The 20,070-nt window shown below is 27.4% G+C and overlaps 1 protein-coding gene across 1 annotated transcript in view; it reads right to left on the reverse strand.

Annotated features, from left to right (window-relative positions):
• Window positions 1–20,070, reverse strand: part of LOC107169935 (putative G protein-coupled receptor CG31760) — a 112,839-nt gene that overhangs the window by 53,679 nt on the left and 39,090 nt on the right. The window contains exon 3 of the mRNA XM_089222180.1: window positions 1,566–1,749. Within this exon, the coding sequence (XP_089078306.1) occupies window positions 1,566–1,749 (184 nt within the window). The remainder of the gene's footprint in view (window positions 1–1,565; window positions 1,750–20,070) is intronic.

Below are 20,070 nucleotides of genomic sequence, written 5' to 3' on the forward strand. Positions count from 1 at the left end.
TCTTAATATAAAATTTAAGCTAGATTTTTGAATACCACATAGTAATAGTTGGTTAGGTTATCATTTATCACTATTTAACTTAAATTAATTTTTTTACATACTATCATATTATTATATTCATACATTTTAAAACCAATTTGATATTTCTAGCTTAACAGACAACTATGCATCAGATAAATTATTGTCGCAATATCTTATAAGAAAAATACAGGACACTGAAATTACAAATATAATTTTATAAATAACAAATTTTGATTTTCCTGAAAGTAACTCGAATATTTTATAATATAATATTATAATGTATATGTTACCGTAAATGCCCAATCACTAAGTAAACCTAGGTTTTACAGTTTGTACTCAGTAAATGCTAAAAATTCTTAATTTTATCTGGGATTTCACTTAACACGTTGTGTACATACTAGGATATACAAATTGACTTAGTAAAAGCTGATCGATACACGACACACAACGTTTAAACGATAAGTTGCGTAAAAAATATAATTATATATTATTAAAGCAAACTTATTAATACAAAATAAAAATGCATTTAAAATGCCATAATAGTACAACATGAGCAATAAATAAAAATTTAAATAATTATTTCTAACAACCCACCAATTTTACTCTATTTTAAATGCATTTTTATTTTGTATAAAAATTTAAACAACTGTCAGTTATTTGTTTTATAATGTATAATTATAATTTTTACACAGCTTATCGCTTAAATATTATGTGTCATGTAATGATCAATTTTTACTAAGTGAAAGAACAAATAAAATTAAGAATTTCATCATTTACTGAGTACAAACCGTAAAACCTAGCATTAACTAGTAAAACCTGGGTTTATCTAACAAGTTATTTTTTTACATCCCCAAAGAAACTACCAATCGAAATAGTTAGACTACCTAATATTAAACTGTATATACCATGAAATTATTCCATACCATTCTACAGTACATGTATATTGTTGTTACTTATTAGTTGATAGCAATAATAATAATATAATATATATATATAATATAACATTGTGATTTATTTTTCAAAATTATTCAACCTAATGTATAACATATAGAGTTATTTAAATAAATTATTGAAGTAGAGATGGTACACTCAGAATCCACATCAAGCATAGGGGTTTCTTCAATTTTTTATTTTGTTTGCTTAATATATTCATTTTATCAACAAATATTAATTCAGTTCATTGAAAAATATTCTTAAAAACACGTATTTAAAGAATTTTTTTTATTATTATTACGTAGGCATTTATTTACTAAAACCTATGTGAAAGTAAATAAATCTATTCACGTCTCATAAACAGTTAAGTCCACTGTATGAAAAAAAAAAGAAAAATATCATCTATAAAAGTAACTTTTAACATTAATTTAGTTTAATTATTAAATTTTCTCAATTTGAAATTGAAATTAATAATGATAAAAAAATCTAACGTTTCATTTTATGATCATTAATCAGTTGAAGTTTCTAAATTTTTTTTTAATTTATTTAAAATCATATAAAATAAATTTTTATGGTAACCAGAACTTCAAATATATTTATTTTTATCTTACTTGAAAAAATATTTTCCATCTTTGTAACCGAAAAATGGAACAGTGTATGTAAGCATCCAAATATTTCCACCGCCACAATCGTAGTATGGTTTACTCCATTTACCATCTTCGTACGTCACTGTTAACACGTCATCAGGTATCCAATCTGTATGAGCTGTATCATTCCAAGTATAAGAATTGAATGCTATTAGCCAAAAAATAAAAAGAACAATTGATTAATATATTATTATATAGATGTTTTGTATTTTAAAATGATGAGTTATAATTTGCCAAATTCTGGCAAATTTAATTAATAGTAAACTGATAACTGAAAAGTATATAATGATAGAATCATATGTTTATGTCATACACATACCAAATTCTTTAGTTCTCAAACTACTGTAGGAATCTAAAATAAGTTTTAAAAAAATCCAATTCTCAAAATTGTTCAATAACTGAGTGGAAGTTCTCCACAATTATTTTTAGTTCGAAATTAATTTGAAAATAAGTGGTCTTATTTTAATGTTAATTTTTCCAAAAGTACCATCCAAATCAAATTTTCTCCTAGTTACCGTTATCGTTTATAAGTTTAATTTCAATATTTCATTGTTCATAGTGGAGACATCAGCACAAAAAAACAACATATTATTCACACATATTATATTATTATAATACCAATACAAAATATTCATCGCTCATTCTTAATATAAAATAATATAAGTGTGTGGCTCCATACCTTAAGTTATTTCCTCATCTCTGAAATAATCACCATTTGTAAACCTACAAAAAATGTTCACTTTCGCCTCGATATATCCCATTATGATCCATTTTGGACCTATCTCCGTCTGTTTTTCTTCGTCAAAAATGTTTACCTAATAATCTACGACTCGCTTGCGTACAACGAAATCAGTTGTTTACTTGGAAACAGACAACTCGTTTGCACACAAAGATACATTCACACACATGTAAAACTATATTGTCACATACTGCAGTACTAACTATAAAATATTTTAAAGCAATATTATCTTATAAGTTATAACCAATTGTGTAGATGTAATAATTTTAGATTTTCCGTAATTAACTAAATTTAGTACAGTTTCAATAGTTATGGTTCAGTTCAGCGATGACTAGTATGTTGACCACTTTACTATGGACGTAGAAATATCTAATATTTTTGAAACTCGGTGAGAAAAACGATGAATATCGATGATTATAAATTTAGTGAATATTGTATTTAAGTGAGTGTATATTCAAGTTTTAGACGTACGTACTAATAAAAATGTACTGCGAGTGTTATGATTAATGAATTAAACAAACTAATAAAAGTAACGAATATTCATAATCATGAGGAGAATAATAATCGAACAATGACACTAAAAATCATCAGAAGTACCGTTAAACGTAGTGCAAAAAATGATATGTATATAATATGTAAAACAAAAAAAAATCAATACGCTTCGAGTATAAAATACATAGAATTTTACAACAAACTTAGAACTTAGATGTAAATCTGCTACGAAGATCGTATGCATCTAGAAAAAAAAACATTATCACGGATTGATAAACAGTCCTAAGCCTGTTAGAGTGAGAAGAAATATGTGTGCACAATAGAGTTATGATACTAGTGATTTTTGTCACAGCAGGTAGCCAAAATATATGTATGTAATCGAGTTATGTTTTTTGCACAAACGAGTTGTAAAAAAGGTAAATGCTCGTAAATAAGTTGTGGGCGATTGTAAAGTCGGCAATAAGAGAAAAAATTATTTAAATAAACTCAGCCCTGGGTTTTTTTAGATAAAAATAAATGACACGTAAAATATACGTACAATTTTTTTATAGTATTTTTGAAAACCATTTAGAATTATCCAGAGGACACCAGGAGCATGCATCACATGCATTCTAATTGTTAAATATGTATCTACTAATGCACAGGCCTACACATCAGGTGCGAAAATAGCATTTTCTCCTAGGTATGTGTCGAGTAAATAATCTACGAATTTAGTAACTCAATTATCATCAGGTTCCATTAGGGTTAAAGTAAAAAAGTTTGAAACATTTTCCGTCTCTAAGAACACTAATCCATAACAATTAATCAATAATTTGCTTATTTCCATATCATTTGTTGTTTAGTCGATACTTAATCCATTTTGTTGATATTCCTAAACCAAGCTTGTGTTACGTGGAACCGGCAACCATACATTTTAATGTTTGGTCAAATAAAATTACAAGCGCCATAGATATAGATACGTTATTTATTACTTGCAGATTAAATTACCTATGTCGTGCTTATTATATTTAATTGGCCGAAATTATCAGACCAAGTTTACAACCAAACTTTTTTAATATCTTAAATTTTCAGGCCGAGTTTACAATATTTATCCATTTTTTAACCTAAAATTTCAGAACCATGTTTACAAAAAAAAAGATAACCTAATTTACATTTGCCCCGCAAAAACAAGTTTTATACTTATTCCTCCCTACTCAAAAAATCATATAACCTTATCAATGTAATTAAAATGTCAAATTTACATATATATTATTCAATATATAAGGTACAATTAGCTAAGCTGCTTACATTATATCTATAGTGATAGAGATTAATTATCTTTTAGTGCATCATAATAATTTTCTGTTGATTACCTACAGCATGATTTGTATGAAACACATATTTTTGGATAAGGAATTGAGATTTTCTTGTTAAATGGTAGGTATAATATTCATTTAACCATAGTGGCCTTTTCAAAGTGTCCAAGCGTGGTATATATGCTAAATGGACACCTAATACACAATTTATTATGATTGGTGCACTACAGCACAGTCTGATATATGAAAAAACTACACCATCAGCTATGTGTGTTGTTATATTGCGATGGTGTGGCACTTTTGTCTACTTAGTAGTTTACATTTTGAATATTAGTTATTACATTCAATTGTTTTACTATCTATTGTGTATGGCTCTGGAAAGGGCCTTTAAGTGTGTTGTGGTGGTTTCCTGTTATAAAACTTATCACTGTAAACTACATAAATTACATATATACAACTACATACACCTACATATATATAACTACATATACTTACATAAACTTATACACTGTGAATATAGGTTCATGGTATATGTATAACTACAACATCATAGCTTAAATCTGAATATATTGTAAAATATATCTTTTTGTATAGAAAATAATAACATACGAGAAATGGAAAGAAGTCTATAAAATTAATATTTTTTGAATAAAAACAAAATAACTGGAGTCTAAAATCATTGAAAGAAAATTTTTTTTTTCGTATCTTTATTATCCAATGTTTACAATATGTCTAACTTCAAATATCTATTTAAAATAATGTGCTTATGTATGTTTGATATTTTAAAATTTCTGTAAAAACTACTTTTAAATATCTTGTAATTGCTTTTAACACATTTTGAATTGGAAAATAATGTTATCAAATATCAAAAGAAAATGAAAAAAAAATTGTTTTTAATATTGTTAATTGAATGAATAAAAATTATATTTATCGGTATTTATAATATAATGTATAGACTTAAAGCTGTGTCTGTGTGTAATAATTTTTTTAAACAGATACCAAAGATTATGCTGTCCAAAAATATTATATTTTAAGAAATTTAATAAGTTATTAAAGACCTATAATATATAAATCGTTGATGAGTATAAAAACAGTGCCTACCTATAAACCGATTCAGTATATTATAATTGTTTGTAACTGAGAAAAACCATTTAGCCATCCCCCCATATTTAGCCACTTCCCTGGATAGCCAATTACGTTGTATTGTTCTAAAAAGCTTTAGTTTAATGTTTAAGATAAAAATAATGCTATTGTAATCAAAAACCTAATACATATACGATGCATAATATTCTGAGCCCTGGAATTAAATTAAAACTTAATTCTGAGCGTGAACCATTTTTTCCTTAATCTCATTTATGGTTATTGTGATAACTCGTTTGCTAATAGGCAACACAAAATATTTTTACAAGCCGGAATGGATCAATTAGGAGGAAGTTAATACCATTGTCATAATGGAACTAAAACATTATAATTATAATATTTAACTTGTTGTACATTGTATTAATGTTAATAGTTAAAGAGTATTGTGCAGCACAACTTGTGCCTATGTAGAATTATATACAATAGTAACAGAAAAATATGACAGAATTTCATATATTTTATATGTTTTTATATTTTTCATTCGTCAATTCGTCATATCTTTTTGTTACACCTTATACCCTGGTATAATGTATAATTTTATAAATTCTGTTAGTTTTCTTTTCATGGTTGGTATTTTTATATACGATTATTGAATATCATTAAACTAATGTCCGATTATGTTTGATAAATGAGAGATTCTATTCTAAAGTGGAAATTACAGTAACTTTGCAGAATATTTAAATTACTGTTAGGACATTACTTTCATTTTAGAGGTATTTTGTGTGATTTCTGGATATCTTTTTAGAGTAAGTAATTGGTAAACATAGACTTGTTATATTCAGTTGATTAAAGATATCAGATAACTATGTATTATGACAAAATGTGAGTATTTTCTAAGTAAAAGAACTGATTATTTTAAAATAGCCTTCTATTTTTTAAAGTTATTTTACATTAGAAAATACCGTACAATAAGAAAGGACTCAAACAAAAATTATTTTCTCCATAGTAAACTATTTTACCATGTATTTTCAAATGTTGGTTGAAAAAAAAAGAATTACAATTGTTATACGTGTTTAGTGGTTAAAGTATCCTTCACTCCACTTTACTGAACGTAAAACATATACAATTTTACGTTAAGAAGAATACATTTTTATTTGTTATTCTTGATATCTTTGATTCGACCTACTTTAAAAAATATAAATCAAAAAATATTATCTGAGGTTCATGTATTTTTTTTTTATATTTTAATATCGAAGTAAGTTATGAGCATTGTCAAATTTTGTCTGTGGTGTTTTTAAATTACGATTTGATGAGTAATAGTACGCATTTTAGATGCTTGGTGAAGAAATGATTGTATTAATTTATTTGATGTATATTATTATTATTACTTTTATTTTTTATTTTTATTCTTCGTCTTCTGAAGTAACAAAATTGGTTCAATTCTCTCGTTTATGTTTCTTACTGTAAATATTTAATTTAAGCTATTCATATTTTGTAAGCCCAATGGCCTATGCTGCCGAGGGCTCTTTCCTAATAAAAAAAAAAAAAAAAATTGGTTCAAGCTTCAACTTAAATATATTTTCAAATAGGAAAAATAATCTAGTTGAAGAGCTTTAGGATAATATTTTTAAATAATATTTTTAATAATGAACATTTGAAAATTGTGTATAAAACTAAAAAAAAAAATTGAATTGGAATGGAACTTTTATGCAATTTAAGTTTTCGAAAAATATTATTTTTTATTTTGTTGTAATTTCAAAACTTATAACTGTGGATATATGATATTTTCACTCGGTCTATACGCTTCAAAATTGAATACAAGATTCCTCATACGATTTTTTACTGAAGATATTATAACATTTTAAAGATATATTTTACTATATAATTTTTTATAAGCATTTCAAATTCAAATCTTGATAAAATTTGTCAAAATCCTCGAATTTCTAAACTTAAAAATAAAGTTATATGAGCATTTGAAATAAAATGAATCATTTTGAATAGCCCTGTATAATACAATTGATACCACTATGTATAATTTTGTCCTTTACCTTTTCTGCAACGTATTATAAAATTCTTTTAAAGTTTTCAATGGAATGCTTTTCATGTATATGTCATATTCATATTTTAATACAACAACCAAAAATATTATTGCAATATGTTTATACTCGAATGTGTCAAACCTGTTTATGCGTGTATATATTCTGTAGGTACGTACACAAAACAGACAGCATTCAAACACCTCTATTAGGAACTTATCCCGTGAGATGAAAAATGTCAGTGATATATATTATTATAATATTGTAAACAAAAATCAATATAATAAATATTGAAAAAAATAAAAATAAAAACTTTAGCATTCACGTTTTCTGTCTTCACTAAATTTTAAGTTGGCGGTAATATTAAAGTTATCACGTGCTTTAACTCTGGATAAATATTCAACAACGTATAACCAGAAATATTTAATTGCAATTTTCTCACCCAAAAAACTTCATATAATGTTACAATGATAAAAATAGTTTTATATAAAATATAACACAATAAACCATGTTATAATATAATATATATATTAATTTCTTATGGGTAATCATGTTAAAGGAAACTCTGTTTTATACCAGATTTTTCTATTACCATATGATAAATTATATACATTTTTAAAACATTTATCGTAATATTAGAGAAAAATTGACAACAATCACACCCAATAATAAATATTCGTAAAATACTAAGTAAAAACATTATTTTTTTAAAATTAAAAATTGAAATATTTTACTATTTTTTAAATATTGTTTAAAGTTTTAAACAACAGTCAAAAATTTAGTCTTACAACATATAAACTTCAATCAAATCATATAATACTTAAGTGGTTTAATTAAATGCAAATAATATTAAGCATACGGTGTCGCGTGAGGATTCACTAATTCAGGTTGGGTGGGCAATGAATTCCCATCCGATCACTACTTTAACAAATATCTGTTATCACCTGAATAATATATATTTATAGAATGAACAACAAAAACTGCATATTATTATAGGTATTATAATTTATAACATACATATTACGTAGGTGTTTAATAAATATAATATATGAACATTTTAGTAAAATAGTAGGTAATATAATGGTTATCAATAATATTATTTTTATAGTACACCATATGGATTTTAATATTAGTCGGTATAAGATAAGAAAAATATTAACTTCTACAATGTTCCCAATTTCAGTACTTTTAACACAGACTTGATACTTAGTAAGTAATGTTTACTACTTTACATATTCTACTCATATTATATCGATCATCACTCAGTACCTATGTATAAGTATAATATAGGTACATATATCCTATTGACACTGCAAAAGAATTGAATATTTCTTTATTTTATGCCTTTATAATATCATCTTTTACACGGTGAGCAAAAATACAAATAACATTTAAAAATACCGATAAGGTCTATAAATATATAAAAAACAAAAAAAAAAAACACTTTTATTTGGTGCTATAATAAAAGCTATACGTTCTGTGTATCTAATTAACTTATAACAAAAAAATATTTTTTATTAATATGTAAAATAAAATTTAATTATATAAAATAATAATGATAAATGATTTATTTTAACAACTAAATTATAACATATTTAAATAAAAAATAAAAAATCACGATATAAATATAAGTTATACGAGTAATAATGAGCTCTAAGTATATGATTAATTTATTCAAATTCTGATTTTTAAATTTTTAATATTTTCATCATAGACTGATATTTTGAATTCTTGAATTTCTGTGTACCTACTATTCAAGGTGTGTTTTACATAGAACTTATAGTAATTAAATAGTGATACAAACTCCTGTTTTTTAAATAAGGTCCCATTTGTAATGTAATATATTCATTGGATAGTTTTTTTTTTAAATGTTGATACAGTTAATACTAAATTCGAACCGGATTTCTAATTTGTTAAAATATTTATGCTGAAAATATTATCTTTGAAAATGGTTTTACTAAAGTATAAAATAGCTAATTTAATATTTTATAGATATAGTGCTTATGTTAATCAATTATGTTAATCAATAAATATTTATCACTAAAAAATTAAAACTACTATAGGTTCTGTCTTATAAGTACATTGCCATGTACCTTTTCAGCCCTTAAATTAATAAAATCAAAAACTCTCCGTTTGAGTTGTTACTCTGATACATATTATCCACAGAAAAATAAACTGCTAAGTAATAAATTTACAAATGAAAAAGGTAATTCTAACTTGGAAAAAGTAAATACCTTCGTAGAACTTAGGTGATAAAAAAATAACGAGAATTTGAAAATACTGTCTATTAAAATAGTATGCGTACAACAATTGGCGACACCGATATTCTCGGTCAATTGTTGTCAGCGACCAGGTTTTATTTACCACTGTAAGTGTTATCCGCGGAGTCGACTCACATGGAAGGTATGTGTGGCGATGCCCGTATGGGTTACTAACGGTCTTTGCGAGGATTTCTGGCTTTCCGATTGTTTTACCTAACCTAAACCGTTTTGCTCTCGTACAAATGGAGTGTTTGCGATGCTCGGATGTGTTGGTTACAGGTTTGTCCGAGGAATTTTGATGTGCTGATAGTCGTATCTACCGGCGTCAATATCACCGAACAGCACTATAGGCCTGTAGACCAGTGTTTCTCAATCTTTTTTATATTACGGAACCCCAAAAAATAATATTTTTTCATGCTGAACCACTTTGAAAATTATCTTTAAAGTATCGGTCGCCGACGGTCTCTCTCTCTCTCTCTCTCTCTCTCTTGCGATTTTAAATTTTCGCGGAACCCGTAAGTGATATTTATTTTGAACCCTAGGGTTCCGCGAACACAGGTTAAAAAACACTATTGTAGACTTCTTAGCAAGTCGGTTTACTGCTCGTCAGCGTCTGGTTGTTCTGGAGGTCTTTCTCTTCTCTTATTGTCTTCGAGTGTTATTCATGTTGAAAACTTGCTCAAAGGAATTATGTCGAGGAGAAGGTATAATGTCTTGGTCGGTAAGTCAGTTTGAGTGTAGTACCGACTATTAAACCTTGAATGTGTCACCGTATAAGCTGTGTTTACTGTCGGGACGGATTTGGCAGTTATTTTCTGACTTTATGAGTCACGGTCATGGAGAGGGTCTCTTTATATTCGTTCTGACCACTTCTAACCATGGCTGTACTCACAGGGTTGTTGTGTAGCCAGATGAGCTTAAATTTGGTTCTAGGTCAATGGCTACGTTTATTTCTTGCAATGCCGCATTCTGATTGGTTGACGAATTGTGTTTTCCTTAGAAGGACTCTTTTAGTGTATGGTGTGACCGTTACATAGTTTAACATTTTAACAAAGATATGTTTGTTAGTCTACATTATTATTATTAATAATACAGTAAATTGTGACACGCAATGTCCTGATATCTGGTTGTTACTTGTCTCGTTAAAACTTATTTAGTATGATATACTTAATACTTATCTTCATTATTCTTATTAAAAATAATGAGCCTTTAAATAAAAAAAAAAAAAGTAAAACATTTTGATACTTTTATAATATGTGTTTACTATTTAAACTAAAATATTAATCAACTTATTTTCATATTATGCGTTAACAAAAGATCAATCTATTTAAAAATTAAAATTAAAAAAAAAAAAATATTTAAAATCAATAAGATAATATTCTGGTCTTATAATCATGATTATAAATTATAATATTTTGATATTTATTTAGTGATTAATAAAAGGTTAACGATTTATCATTGAATATAACTCAAATATATTTGTTTACCTAATATTTTCTTATTTATATATATTATGTATATTTTTTTATTAATAATTGAGATAATTGCAATAATTATACACATACATAATATTTACATAACTATATAATGGTAAAATATGTTTTAAATAAACATATTCCACATTTCCATATTAACCCAGAGCAATGTTGAATAATAATTATGGATGAATAAATGTTTTTTTAAAGTTTATAAATAATGGATGTTATTGAATTTATATTTGCCCATTTATTCAAGTTATCTATACTGGCTATACTTAATAGGCCCTTAGTTATATATATATAATACAAAGAAAAAACTTAACAACGAAAGATATATTAATTTATTCAAAATAAGACATGATAAAAATTCCACAGTAACTGCCACGAACAAAGTTTTATGTACATATTTGACAGAGCGTGTCATTGTAGTTTGATTAATACACGAGTAAGGCACTCGTAAAGTAAACTATATTATTAATTCACTTAACAATGTGTTTAACCATTCATACTTCATACCATTCATACTGTATACCTCTCCATATATCATAATACATAATTATTTTTCATATAATATTATCGAATATTGATTTTGAGCGTAGGTATTGGTGTTCTAAGACAGTACTTCTCAACCTTTTTTGTTATAGGGCCTCCTAAATTGAATGTAATACTTTCAAGACCCCCTTAACAGTTTGATTATTATTTAATAACAGTAATCTAACATTAGATTTTATCGAGAATGATTATTCAAATGGTCGGTTATAATATAATTAAATAACCGAAGACATTTTAAATAAAATAAATATTTCATGTTCCCTCAGTCATATATCTACGATCCCCAAGTTGAGAAGCACTGTTCTAAGACAAAATATTTCGTCAATTGAACTCAATGTTATCACTTTATGTTGTTTTTAGATATCATTTTGTAATGGAACATTTTTTTAAATTAAAATACAGCAAAACAAAATATTTCTTTTACGTAGGTACACATATTTTAAAAATTTCATATTTAAAAAAAAAAAAAAATAATAATTCTATACTGAAAAAAACTGTGACTTGTTCTAATATCAGATTTTCTAAATGGCTAATTGTTTTACAACATTTTAAGCGATAGTGTTCGATGTTATGGAATCTAGAAATCTAGAAAATAATTTATTCTTGAAACATCAAAACGCTGGTCTAAATAATTGCTTTAAACAATGTAAATAAACAAATTATCAAGAGTAAATTTATAAAAACACGTTATACTTATTCTTATATTTCAAAGTATATTATACAGTTTATTAAAACTGTACACCGCAATAGATTAATATTAATGGTATTGTTTAATGATGGTGGTTAATCAAAGAAACAAAAGAGCGTTTTTAATAAGAAAAGTTGTTATAGTAAATTAAAAATAAAGCACTTCAATTAAATATCGTATAACATTATTAAAAATAAAATATTCAAGCAAAAGGTATTTAATAAGTATATTAATATTATAGCTAGATACAAGTCAACATAAAAAATATGATTAGGGTCCAATTCCAAAATAAATAATAAAAGTACCTAGGTAATCAGATATTGTGAAATATTATTCATGAAATCATGAAAATATTAAAATGCTTCCAACTAAATACATTTGTCTAACTGACTATGATATAAGTAGGTAATATTTAAAGTTATAATATATTAAAAATAGGTTTTTTAAGGTATCACAAAAATGTGATTATTGTAATAATTATTGTTTAGAGTTTAAGATTCTGAGTGTTTCTTTTTTATTTATTTTTCTGTCTGTGTACACGATAAGTAGTCGAAAAATGCTTAAAGAAATGATTTTTTTTGAATGAGAATTTGAATTTCTACGCTAATTCGGTTATTAAATCAATTTTGGATTTTGGGGTTAACAAAAAATAACGATATATTCATCTAAACATAATATGTTTATTTATCATTTTCATACTTAATAAAAATATAAAAACAAATAAATATATACTAATATTTTGTCTTGTCATAAGTTTTTTATAAACATTTTGAATTTTTGTACTATAAATATCAATAAAATGTTATTTATTGTGTCAAAATTTAAAACAAGGTTCCTGACATATTGAAAGTTAGAATGTTGAAAAATATTGAAAATACATAGTCACAATTATTTTATAAACATTTAAAATTAAATTTTGTACAAAATTGAATAATTTATTAAGTATGAAAAACCATTTTAGTTATATTTTTGTAATTTTAAAATATTATTAATTTGTGGATTCTTGAAAATTCTTATTTGTAGGTATATTATTACACACAGATATGATAACATGCAAATAATATTAATTAAACCTACTGCCTACCGTAATAATAATATCAATGTAATATATCATAGGCCATAAAACCGTCTACGCTCAGAATCGCTTGGCGTATACAATGATATTTTCATTGAATTAAAATTTATCACTATTGATTATAGTGTCCCACTTGTAAAATACTGTACAGAAGAGCGTTACCTAATTAACTACTCGTTTATTTATTTTTAGTTTGCTTTGTATACCAATAATGTTCAATAATATGAAATTATTTTTATTATTTTTATGTAACATAAAACAAACCAAAATACTTTGTTGTACATTTAATATTCAATAAACATAGTTGATAAAAAATGTACGATAAGAACGAATAAAAGTGAATAAATAAAAAATGTATTTATTTATTTCCGTAAAATCAAAAAGTTAGTTCATCATTTAATTTTTCATTTAGAAAACTTGTTCGTATTATAATTTATAGTAGATAAATCTACTACCTACCTATAAATTATATATCTACTAACAATCTACTAGATTTATCAATACATCTAAAATTAAAAAACATCTAAATAATCTGATATCTATTGTATTGATATATTATTTCCAGGTTAGTTTCTCTAAAATAACACATGAAGTATTATTAGGTTGTAAATATTATACATATAGTATACCTTCATTTAATTTATTTCAAGCATCTTCTACATTTGCAATATTAAACATTTTAAAACAATCAAAATTAAACAGTTTGTCGAGATAAAATATAAGACATATAGGTTAGGTGTCTTTAAGTGTATGGATATAATGTAATAAAGAAAATACAATACATTTTTATGGAAGATAATAGTTGAACCCATGGGAAAATATATTGAGTAAATGTATTTGTTCAGACCACAGCTTACTAGAGCACGCCATACGTGAAATTGGTTGCGATATAAGAGCCGGTTCATGTTACGCATGCGCCGCAGGCGACCGTTGATAACCGCTGCGTGCTCTCGTGAATTTTAGCAACACCTCTAGTTAACACTCACTAGTTTCGTCGTCATGACTGCACCGTGACTTACCCATATTCGCACCTTAATAATAATATGATATAGTGCCTTTATTAGCCGTGTGCTATTTTAAATTTTTTGTTCGTCACGTGTGTGGTTTGGTGCGTAGCCGTCTGAAGCGGTCGATTTTTCTTAACGCGTGATATTATGAGCCGTTCGTTATCTCCATTTTTCTCTAATATAGTTGCTGTCGTAAAATCGCGGACCCAATAGACCGTATTGTCTTAATGTACCTACACGTGGTTGTCATCATCGCCATTTTGGGTTTGTTTTTGCACACGTATCCATCCTTTCTCGTTATTTTTATGGTATTGCCTTTTCGCCGCATTGTTGTTGTGCCACGTGCGCGGATTAAAGGCTCGTACACTTGGATAGTTTGTATACATTACGAAAATCCACCATGTAAGCTGTATGATTGTGGATATAAGTCAACTGCGAGTTTATGTCAAATGGTGCAAAAGTCCAGTCAGACGTATCATAACTGAATTGTTATTATTATTAATGTTTTGTTAATGCGATGATTGTTATCATCAGCATCGTACGCAATTGTTGTTTTTTTGTATTAACAATCGCCTACTTGATCTCCATTATTATTATACTTATTTTGCATTGTGTTAGGACTAACATAGTATTAAACTGCACTCATGTATACAAATTAATTATAGGTATAGTACTATAAAAAATACAATTTATAGCATTATACAGTCCACTGTAAGAATAGTCTAGTTATTTTCTTTTATATTATAAAAGGGAAATATAATTTTTATTTTCTCACAAAATTAGTTGAGGTAGGTACAACCGTGTTTAGTTGAACCAGGTATCACGACTAAGCAGTATTTCATGTTCTTTGTCTGAGTTGTACATATTTGATATTCTATTTAAACAATGTATAATGATGACGTAATGTATGTACATTAGATAATAGATAACATATAATGTATTAAAAGGTATCAGACAACTGACAATCACTTGACATTAGGAAAAAGGAAAATATATTTTAGACAAATTTTAAAGAATATACATCAACCTTGAATATTATATTGGTCATTAAAAATATGACGAAATTGATGAACTTCTGGGGGAAATCAAACTCTTTCAAAATATTTATGAGACTTTTCCAATGAATACTTTCGTATGCTTTTTTGAAGTCAACGAATAACGTTACGAATATACCTATTTATGGAATTCCCATGTCTTTTGGTATACCTGTCGAATAATAAATATTTGTTCCATCGTTGACTTCCACGGTCTAAAACCCCCTTGATACTCACCAATGCTTCTGCTTTTTCTTTTATTCTTGTTAGAATACAATTTAAGAAAACTTTGAAACGCCACATTCAATAGAGAAATTTCCTAATAATTATTGTGTTCTTGTTTGTCACCTTTTTTGTGTATTGGGCAGATTAGGGACGTTTTTAAATCTTCTGGAAATTTTTCCGTTATCTACACTTTTTTAATCACTTGCCAGATCCATTGTGTCACGTCCTCTACTCCTTTTTTAAGCAATTCAGCCAGAAGACCATCTTCGCCTGGAGCCTTATTGTTTTTCAAATTCTTTATTTGTTAGTCTATTTCTTCTAGGATTGGCTCAGGCATTCTTGATTGTTTATATTTCCTAGGTCAAACGCGAATAATTCGTCTGGTTCTTCACAGTTCAGTTACGCGTCAAAGTATTTCTCCCATTTCTTACCTATATCTTCATCTGTAGTGACCAAGAATCCACTACTATCTCTAATAAAACGTCCGTTTCTTTCGAAATTCTCACTTAAATTCTTAATAGTCTTACACATAACACGTGTTTTATTTACTTTAAAATCTTGTTCAGCCCTTTCTATTAAGTAACGTACGAATTTTTTTATTTCACATCTTAAAATGTTATTTGTTTCCTTTCTTCGTGTGATAAACCTCGTTTTCTTCGTCTCATCAATCGTATCCTTTAACCATTCTTCGTGAGCCACTTTTCTTCATTGTAGAGCTTCCTGACATATATTATTGAACCAAGCCTTTGTTACATTTTTTTTTATTCCTGTTACTCCTGTCACTGCTGTTTCTACTATGTCATTGATTTATTCCATAATTCATTCACGTCACTAGTTTTATTTATCTGATTTTCTCCGAAAATCTTCTCGATTGTGCTATTATAATCCCTGACAGTCCTCTTGTTTTTCAATTTTCCCACATCATACTTTCTCTTGGATATTGCATTACACTTATTGTGCTGCTTTTTTAGCTATATTCGTATCCGAAAACCCACTAGTAAATGATCAGAGTCCAAGTGTAACCCACAAAATGTTCGAACATTAGTAATTACATTTTTAAATCTCTTATTTATCAGAACGTGGTCTCTGATTCTTATCTCGCCTCTTTCCCTACGCCTTAAAATTAAAAAAAAAGAAAAAAACTAGTTAACTAGTATAGTACTCCTTTTTAATAATTATGTAAATAAATTATAAAATATCCTTAGAAAGAAACACTGAGGATGATATAAAATAAATAACCCTGACATAATATAGGTTAACAGACTATCTCTGATAATAATAATTTTACGTATAATTTATTTATCATTAAATTAAAATTTAAACATCCATTACTGTTAAGCTGTGATAGCCTGTTTAAATAAACATGGTTGTATCTCAACTGTCTCAGGGTGAATTATACTTAAAAATGTAATCCAATTGAAAAGGTAAAGTTAAAATTATATATTTATAATATATATATTATATATATTAAAATGAATAATGTCTTACTAGTGGACTGTATACAATTTATTGTGTCCGTGGAAGTAAGGAAAATATGCTACACGAGAGCACCTTAAATACTATATGTTAGTCCTCACAAATTACAAATAAATAGTAACCCAAAATAATAATTAATCAACAAAAAATCACAAACGTGAGTTTGATAATGTTATACAAACATAAGCACACGGTTTTGACATCAACAACCGAAGTAAGTTTATACAAACGAGATAATATGGACTGATACGTCTGATCTGGTGAATAGTTGGCTTCCCCATTGAGGTCTTAGTATTCCAGTCTGGGTCGAGAGATGATTGCCTCGTGCGATGTGTCGACGAATGCGATGTCCTCTCAAATAATAAATATACACGGTGGTTTATGATTCAAGGCAAAAACTAAAACAATGAGCCAGTGAAACTAAATAATTGACACTACCCCAACGGTTCTCGACGACACGTATATCACGTAATCTGAGCGTATAACAACAACAAGTTAGGTAACGCGAATGATAGAATCATGCGCACAACAACCAGTAATGGTGACAAAACAACACATGACCGATGATAATGATAACGGACTTAAAAAGTGATCGTACAACCGCGTGCGATGACGATACCCGTAGGGAACTCGCAGGTTAACGACAGTGAAAAGGAACATCAACATGCCATATCGCGCGCACTGGATAAACCAAAGTATATAAAAACAAAACACGTGACAAAAGAACGAACGGTACACGGTTAGAATAAAAAAAAAATTGTTGCATTGGCGTGACGTGAGATGGCTTGGTAACTACAAACACACTGTCAAGACGGTCCGTGAGAGAATGCGCCGATGGTCCACCCGGTCCCGGCGGTGCATGCGCAACCAGAACAGGATTATAATTCGACGTCGAAAAATAGCTAGCCTACTCTAATTGGACTTGGTCCGGACAATTAGAGTTAGGAACTTACTCAATAGCGAGATAAACTCAATTTCTATACTAACAGGGTGGTGACCTAATTCACAGTTATTCTTAAGTAAATTATTATTTATTAATAATACAAAGTCTAAAGAATAATTATGTTTTAATTTAAATTTAATAAAGGAACACAATTATAGATTAAAATCTCTCCAAACTATTATTACTATAACATACAGTAAAAAAAAGTAACTCTTTGGTGGTTGTAGTTTTATAAAATTGTTTTTATTTATATAAACTGGTGAACAGTTCAGGAGCCCGGATCTCGAACATGTCTCCAGACTATAGACTGGGAAGGTGCAGATTTCGACTGTCATGCTGGTGTTTTGGTTATATCATTGAATGGCGGACATTTTCCCCCCGGACATTTTCCCCCCGGCTGTTTTCGGCGTAGTAGGACATTTTCCCCCGAAAATTTTTTGGATGCGGACATTTTCCCCCCGTATTTTTTTCTATTATTTACCTTCGAATCTAAAATTATTATCTTTAACACATATTTTTTAGCTTTTGTTCATATATTTTTTTTTTATTTTTGTAAAAACTGTACGTTAACTAAAAAGTCTCTAATCTTAATTTCAATAAAAAAATAATGAATAATATTTAAAACAAGTTAAGTAAAAATATAATTTTAAATAGATTGTCTAAATAATATAATATAGTACAATACAACTGGCCAAAAAATCCGACATAAAAATAAAAAAAGATTGTATAAACAATATATAATTAGTAACTAAAAATTTCGACATAAAAATGATACAGTTTGTAAAAAATTCTTTATTTCTGATTCATTGGTTATCCCTAAACACATATTTTTTAGTCTTTTTTCATATTTATTCCTTCTGGAGATGCAAAAACAATTATTCGATTGGTATTGTTTTCATTATCAAATAATAAAAACGGTTTTGGTTCGGGCCCTCCCATAGTAGTCCAAATACCATTTATTTTTAATTCCGATAAAGGGCATAGCGAAGGATACTTTTTATTTCGAATTCTTCTTAGTGATCTTTTGACCGATTTTTCTTCTGTTAATAAAATCATTGCTTCGTTTGATAAATTAGACGTTTCTACTGCGAAAAGTCTGGAAGGAGTATAAAAATTGTCTTGGGCCTTAGTATTCATATTCAACATGACTTTTGTTACTTCTACTTGTGCTGAAGACGGTGGATGGTTCTCGTGTCCAATATTTTTTAATACATTGACAATCATTTGATCAGTTGTTACACTACCTTTACAATTTTTCTTTTTCTTTTACACACACTCCCATCTAATTTTGTTATTGGCAAGATTTTTTTGTTTTGTATACATATAGTCTTTAAAAACAATTTTTAAACCTCCTCTGTTTGTTTTAAGAATTTGTATTTTATCCATGATCACAAAACAAAAATGTACAACAATAATTCTTATTTTAAAACGTATATAACCACTATAACCACTAAACCACTACTAAACTGCTTTGAACAGTTTTGATATAAAATATTGACTCAATCCTCATAACGATGTAAGATTGTATAGAATGTTATCTTAATAGTCTTAGTAATTGACTGGGGTTTGGACACAATTTTAGATTTCAATGTTAACCATCTAATTCAATATTAGTATACTACTATTTTACTTTTATTTAAAATTATATTTTTACTTAACTTGTTTTAAATATTATTCATTATTTTTTTATTGAAATTAAGATTAGAGACTTTTTAGTTAACGTACAGTTTTTACAAAAAAAAAAAAAATATATGAACAAAAGCTAAAAAATATGTGTTAAAGATAATAATTTTATATTTGAAGGTAAATAATAGAAAAAAATACGGGGGGAAAATGTCCGCATCCAAAAATTTATCGGGGGAAAATGTCCTACTACGCCGAAAACAGCCGGGGGGAAAATGTCCGGGGGGAAAATGTCCGGATACCATATCATTATATGTATATCGCCGGTTCCCTTGGCGAACGCGCGGGACACTGGGATACGCATGTTTTTTTAGTTATTTTTGTTATTTCCTCGAAGTCCACCTGGGCGTGTGTATATGTAACCCTTTATATTAACTGGTAATTTTTTCTATACATACATTTTTT

Source organism: Diuraphis noxia, unplaced genomic scaffold, assembly GCF_037042655.1.
Source record: "Diuraphis noxia isolate RWA-SAM2 unplaced genomic scaffold, SU_Dnox_SAM2 contig0003, whole genome shotgun sequence".
Lineage (NCBI taxonomy): Eukaryota > Metazoa > Arthropoda > Insecta > Hemiptera > Aphididae > Diuraphis > Diuraphis noxia.